Source organism: Opisthorchis viverrini, assembly GCF_000715545.1.
Source record: "Opisthorchis viverrini unplaced genomic scaffold opera_v5_105, whole genome shotgun sequence".
In the NCBI taxonomy this organism is placed as follows: Eukaryota; Metazoa; Platyhelminthes; class Trematoda; order Opisthorchiida; family Opisthorchiidae; genus Opisthorchis; species Opisthorchis viverrini.
Window position 1 is genome coordinate 1124869 of NW_008751759.1, and position 7409 is coordinate 1132277.

The 7409-nt window shown below is 44.8% G+C and overlaps 1 protein-coding gene across 1 annotated transcript in view; it reads left to right on the forward strand.

Annotated features, from left to right (window-relative positions):
- Positions 1-1946: 1946 nt before the first annotated feature.
- Positions 1947-7409, forward strand: part of T265_05477 (hypothetical protein) — a gene marked incomplete at both ends in the record, with an annotated part of 52788 nt that continues 47325 nt past the window's right edge. Inside the window, 2 exons of the mRNA XM_009170488.1 lie at positions 1947-2052; positions 5020-5105. Of these exons, the coding sequence (XP_009168752.1) occupies positions 1947-2052; positions 5020-5105 (192 nt within the window). The remainder of the gene's footprint in view (positions 2053-5019; positions 5106-7409) is intronic.

Consider the following 7409-nt stretch of genomic DNA (forward strand, 5'->3'; position numbering starts at 1 on the left):
CAAACATGGAGATCCAGAGGTTCCGCAGCGGGATTTGAGAGGGAATGGTATCGTCCTAATTCATTGGGCGAGGGTATCCTTGCTTAACCTGATACCCGCTGATAGCCGACTGTGCGTTGTTCGTCTAGCAACGATTGTTAATGATCCTCACCTAAGGTACGTTGATGAATATCAGTTTGTCGGGTGTGCTCACGCCCCAGGCAAATGTGGCTCTGATACCATCAAAGACGAATTTTATGAATCACATAGGGCCCTGTTGCTGCGAGAATAAAGTTCATGTATCGTTGCGCTTGCCGGAGATCTGAATGCACATTTGGGCAGGCTTAGCACATCTGCCGCGCAATTAGGAGGTCGCCATAGATTATATGCTGTTACTCATATGGAGCTCACATTTGACTTGGAACCCTGGACGATGGACGTGGAACTCCTCATTCTCTGAAGTTTACGCCTCCACATATCCGCTCAAGCGCTGTCGAACATTTGGTCCGGATGACCTCTCACTCGCATTGTTCAGAGTTTGAGTTGAAGTCCTCAACCAGCAATTCTCTGATCTATCTGCCTGTATTTCGGAGAAAAAATTTGTCCCAGACAACTGGGGAAATTCGATGATGCTGCTCATTCTCGAAAATGGCTTGTAGTGAGTGCAGAGGATCAGCTTGACCGCGGGCGTAGCAAGAATGTTGGCGTCACCTGTGCTTCGTCGCCGTATGGTGAGTAGCGAAACACGGACTGGGAGCACTAACCGAGATTTCGGCTTGTTGGGGGTTGCGGTGGCCAAATGTTCACTCCGTTCGGTAAATAAAAGCTCTACATAGAAAGAAAACACAATCTTGGTGTTTTTAAATTTACAAGGCTCATTCCTCTCGGCTTACCAGTCTGTATTCCGTAAAAATAATAGTGATGTTTATTCCCAATTTGCGGGTGACATACCGTATAGCATGATCGTAGGTTTTCAGTCAGAATGAAGCATGAATGGGGATTTGCGGGTAGTGCTGATTGTGCAAAAAGAGGACAATGTCAGTAGGAAATGCCTAATGGAATAATAATACTCGATTTCTTTCCCAACTTTTAGGGAGCAATGGGCATGAGGGTCGACTAGTCCAAAGACAGCCGGCTGGCATGAACTAAAACCGAATACTATTGCTGGCCATGAGTAACCTTGGGCAGTTGGGTAAATGGCCGGTGTCACAACGAGCAAAAGTGTGGATAAAGATTGAATAATTCAACTTGGGAGCACATGTCGAGTTTTGTCTCCAAAATGCGTTTTTAGCTGAAAATAGGAGGGCTCTGAAACTAGGAGGGCTCAATGGTTGCATCGTTGTAGGGAAGTCAGGTGGAGGTGATAGGTTGGATAATGACATAGTGCTAATTCATGAGGTGAACCGAACACAGTATACGGATTTGAAACTGGAAGAGGCAAGCCAAAATTGTAGCAGAAAACCAGGGTAGCCAAAATTGAGCGAAATTTCACTGGGTACGAAAGGATTCGTCCCAGAGGCGGGTTCGGATGAAAACGTTGCGCGTAGTTGCGACTACAGGCTCGAGAGGGTAGGAGTTTGTGGTCGAGATTCTGAAGAAAATAGTTGTGGTAGTGCCCCCACACTGGGTATGGCAGTGCCATGCCATTGCCACACTCACATACCTTTGTTTATGGACAGCCCCGTAACGGTCGTCAAGGGCACCGCGATCGGAGGAGGGATACGCAGTTCTGTGGCATCTAGTTCTAGGTGAGACGGAGATTGACACAGAGAGNTCGAGGTGAGACGGAGATTGACACGGAGAGTCAGGCGGATGCAGAGTCGCGAATACTTCCCCTTTCGTTAAAGGGCCGTGTGAGTGTACACCTGGAACAAGCAAGTTTGAATGAATAACAGTTCTACGGTGCGTTTAGGCAACTGCAGTCGAAGTTTGAAGCTTGGTAATGGAGACAACGAGGAGGAAATAGAATGAAAGCAGTAGCGGGTGGCGAGAGCCAGGAGGCATATGATACAACGGTGTCAATAGAGGAACAACTGAAAGGGGATGACAGCAAGCTAAATAGACCAAGGAAAGGTGGGTACGTTTGCTGATCTAGAAACCAAGTACTAGTTGGGCCAGAGGAGGTGCCTAGTTTTAGGAAGATTAGAACTCTGTCGTCGTAGTGGCTAGAAGGAAGATTAGCTGTTGGACTAGTTGGAACGAGCTGTAGCTTTTAGCTTACCAAAGAATCATGAAATAGGGTCTCCGTTGTGCAAAAAGGGGTTAATGTGAGCAGTGACGGTAGACAGGTGAAAAGCGGACAAGCAACAGCTTCCAAGATGATGGATACGAATTGTGGTTTAACTGAGATCCATCGTGTCAACCCAAAAGGTCAGCAATGGTTTTCCAGTTTTCGTTCATGTCAGCCAGCTGAGTCACTGAATTACTCGGACCTCATGCCTATTGTTCCCTACAAGTTGCAAAAGAAACATCTTATTATTACTTATTCGAGTACCTCCCACTGTTTGTGACATTGTCCCCTTTTTGCGCAGTCACCACTACCCGCAAATCCCTCAGTAATGCCCCATTCTGACTGTAAAATAAAAATTTATCATTAAGGATGCCCAGCCGCAGAGCCACTGCTTTCAACTCCGGGAAACGAATGCTGCATAGCAGAAAAGCCATTAAGTGCTAGCTGTAACTGCTTGTAGTCGGGAAATAATAGGTTGTTTGCGTTTTGTGCATATTATCGCTCTGGATGACAAGAGGGAAAAGAATGTGGGCCATATTTGGATGACGAAGTGGACTTGAGGTGGTGTGGCCCAACTAAGAGGAAGGTGATAACTTCTCGTATGCCGACGTTGGTCGTGAGCCTCAGACGTACTCTCAGCTATCCCATGCATATATTTTATAACAAACGGGAAGACGGCTGTCATTTGCTTGTATTTTTTGGTGTTGCGAGACAAACTGCAACCGGAATAAGTCCAATCTAGCTGCAGACAAACAGCAACGGTGCTCTTTCATGCATATCATGCTCTCTCGCAAGCACATCAAACAATGCTTCGAAAGTTTGCAAAAATAATACGTTCTTCGTTTTTTTCAGACCTTTGGACCTATGACAGTGAATTGGTAGCTCCTGAAAAGCTTTCATACACAGGGTGGTTCCCATCAAAAATATTCAATGTTTGCACTCTAATTCAATATTGAGATCGATTATGTAATGAGCTGACGGTAGGGGGTGTCCGGAACCCCGGTTTTCAAACAGCCTCCGAAAAACTCTGTTGATCTACAAAAATCGGACCACATTGTTACTGTTTTCAACAGGCGCTAGAAACATCGCTGATAACGAGGTCCTAGAGTTTACTATAAGTGGACAAGACTAGCGACAACCTGTAGAGTTATGAATATGGGGGTGGTCGTTTGCCGTTGGATGGGGCTGGCGCGCACAGATGTGGCTTCAGTCGGCGCAGCACAGAGATACGGGCAGTTACAATAATTTGCTGAGGTGAGCAAACACGCATACGCTTATGATAATGAGTAGTAGTAGTGGTAAATTGCGGGAATATATTTTCCTGCACTTTCGTTGCAAGTGATATTGTAATTTAGCTAAATTACGTCATGATTTCCAGCAGGAAAGGTATCTCATCGTGGTGTCGTTACTTCAAATGCAGGTACCGGAAACCGCTGAAGTGTCCCCTGAATAGTGTTTTTTGCTGAGAGTGTCATTCAAAGACATGCATACACACTTCAATTCTAGAAACAACATCAAATTGTCGTTTTTGACAACCTGTAGAGTTATGAATATGGGGGTGGTCGTTTGCCGTTGGATGGGGCTGGCGCGCACAGATGTGGCTTCAGTCGGCGCAGCACAGAGATACGGGCAGTTACAATAATTTGCTGAGGTGAGCAAACACGCATACGCTTATGATAATGAGTAGTAGTAGTGGTAAATTGCGGGAATATATTTTCCTGCACTTTCGTTGCAAGTGATATTGTAATTTAGCTAAATTACGTCATGATTTCCAGCAGGAAAGGTATCTCATCGTGGTGTCGTTACTTCAAATGCAGGTACCGGAAACCGCTGAAGTGTCCCCTGAATAGTGTTTTTTGCTGGGAGTGTCATTCAAAGACATGCATACACACTTCAATTCTAGAAACAACATCAAATTGTCGCCTGTTATTTTAATGCAGGTAAAACAACAACCCCCAAAAATTTGTGAGATAGTTCGGCGTTACGCCTGAGGAACATGTCCCATACAAACGTTACTCTGATAACCACCAAGGTGGGATTAAAATAGCATATTGTGTTGATCAAACCTCTTATTGAAAAAAACCGCGGAAGTTAAAATTATGCTAAAATTTGCTAAGTTTTTGTTGTTTATCTCGTAAGCTGATAGTTACATGTAAGCCAATGTTCGGTTACACTGAAAGTTCGCCCAAAATGTAAAACGCGTTTAGCGTTTCATTGAACTGATTAGACTAAATCTCCATAAAATATACAACTGTAAAAACTCCACAATATTTTGGCGGAATAAATTTCGGCTTAACTCTGGTAGGCGGCGCGGGCTAGGTTCGCAAACACAGAGATCAACGTAATATGACGTGCTCCTTACATACTCTCGTTGAGCTTGTGCAACTATCTGCGGGATAACGGTTACCGACTTTAAATCTGTTGGTCATAAAACGCACCTTATGGTGCTTGGTCTAAATTTCCTGGGACACCGTTGCCCTGGTTGAGACCTAACCCACACTTGCACCTCGTCTAACCAGGGTATATGGCCAGCAGGTTTTTCACCGTTCACCTAACCAACGCACGGCGAATAGATTATAAAAATTTTAAGCTCGGATCGCGCACTTTTATAATCCAACAATTTTTCTCATTTTAGGTAGTTGGTGTGGGCAATTACCTTCTTCTGACGGTAGTTTATGCTGCATGTAGTACTCAGTTCAAGGCACTTTCAGACGATCTTTTGGTTGAGTTCGCACGCTAGCGAAATTACTGCCCCGCGCAGGGAACTGGAAGAAGAGTGAAACACCTCTTTTATCGTTTGTGCCTTTCAGGGAAACGGAAGGCGTCGAAAGGAAAAAACGACCCCAATCCTGTGATTTTGGGCGAAAGCCTCCAAATTGTACCAACCCATAAATCCGTAAGACCCGTAGCTATTAGTGGGCGCGTCACAAAATACGCAAATCTCAAATTTTTTCCCCTAAACAGCCATTTAGGTTGAAATACAGTATCCTTGACTACTAACAGCAAGTTGTCAGCCACAGACGTCGGTCGTCTCCGAAGTAGGATTTGTTTCTGTACAATCAGCCGCATAATAGCCGTTGTCGTCTTCCTGGGTTCAAGCGAATGAGGTTTTTTGCCACCCGGTCAAGTTGTTTACACAGGAANAAATACGCAAATCTCAAATATTTTTCCCTAGACAGCCATTTAGGTTGAAATACAGTATCCTTGACTACAAACAGCAAGTTGTCAGCCACAGACGTCGGTCGTCTCCGAAGTAGGATTTGTTTCTGTACAATCGGCCGCATAATAGCCGTTGTCGTCTTCCTGGGTTCAAGCGAATGAGGTTTTTTGCCACCCGGTCAAGTTGTTTACACAGGAACTTGAAAGTTATTAGCGGTGGTTCGGAAGCATGTGTGAAGTGAGTCGGTTGCATCGATGGGTTGTCAATAAACAGCCACCGTAAGTGGATAGAGAAATAACCTTCAAAATCATCCATGAATGATATCTAGCACTGCTAATAGCAGGCCAATCTGTGAATATGTAAAACAAATAGACTCAGGGGACTCATCCAACCTGGTTGATGGGACACTTGCAATTACCAGCATGAGTGTAATCCGTCTATAAACTCTTGGGTGTTTGCACTATAAGCAGGTCAACGGAGATTTACCCAAAATTGTTGGTTCCAAAAATGGTGGTGCGTGCTTGAGGATCGTGGCCCCATGTGTCTCAAAACGAGGAGAAAAGAGGATGTCATTTGACAGGTGAGTATTAGAATGTAGCCGTCGCCCCACATGTTTTCTTGTCGGTCAAAGAGGGAAGATGCATGCGTCTCATATTCTCGAATCAGGCACTCAGCATTCCAGGACACCTGCTGTATTTTAAATTTGAGTACGTTCAATTGGGACAACCGTTCTTCCAGGCGGCCGTTACAGATCTTCAGATGGCTGTTTGTCACGCTGCCAAACTGTACCACCGCGAATTGTGAGTGCTCAGCCAATCCGCGGATTTCCTCGGACAACTGGAGAATCTTGCTGTTCAAATAATTGAATGGCCCAGTCCAAATACCTCAAATTTGACTTCATGTGGGGGCTGTTCGAAAACCGATGTCAAGCCAACAAAGACAAAACACTGCCATACTAAGTTTGATAGCACACTTGCAACTATTTCCTTCCTACTCTTGAAGGTACCATCTCGCTCAATCGTTTAATTTACTAAAAATATTAAAACTTTCTAACTTATCAAGACGCCTCCAAGATGCGCTTCTTCAATTATGCTGGACGTTTCTTTCAGATTTAACCATTTCGGTGGCTTTCAGTCTGTGCTCATCACAGGTCAAGAATTCTCTGTATAGTTTGCGTTCCGGCTTGTTGGTTTAACTAACCCATTCAAGGAATTTTGTACCCGAGTCTACCGCAACAGCAACACCAGCGAGTCTCAACAGTTTGGCTGCACATTATGATTTCGATATTCCTGTTACCATTTATCCATATTGCTAATTTCTCCAATTCAGCATCCCTACTTACGCTCTCCGTGACCCTGGCCACGAGCTCAACAATCGAAGCCACGAGGCATTAGCGGTGGTTTTAGGTATTAGTTTAAAATAACTGGCTGGATAACGCCAACTCTGCCGCTTCACCAGATTAATGTTCTGGATAATCATTTTCCGTAATTTGCAGTCTTCTTGTCATGTCAGGCAGAAAGCCTCCTGCCTCGCCCTTCCTCGTTTTGCGTTTGCCCGTCCTGTTACGTTGCACCACGTCGCCACCCCTCTAGCAGCATGAATGCGTCGCTCTCGCCGGTAGTTCTAAGCCTGGCCTTTAATACAGGAAGACCACAAAAGAGCACTGCTGTTATTTGTATGTATCTGGATCGGACTTGCTCCGGTTATCATCCGTAACGCAACACCAAGAAATACAAGTGAATGACAGCTGTCTTTTTGTTCGATCTAAAATGTATGTATGTATCGGGTAGCCTGGAGGCACACAGTGCGAACGGTTAACTTCGACGTGCAAGAAGTTGCCACTTTCGTCTTAGTTAGGTTGCGCCGCCTCAGGACTACTCCATCATCCAGACAAAACACATAAGTTCTTACCTCTTGTTTTCCGAAGCGATCATATACACATAAAATGTAAATTCCTCATTATTTCCTGAATACCGGCAGTTAGAGATAGCGCTTAATGGCTGTTTTCCGCCGTTCACCATTTGTATCATCCGTTATGTT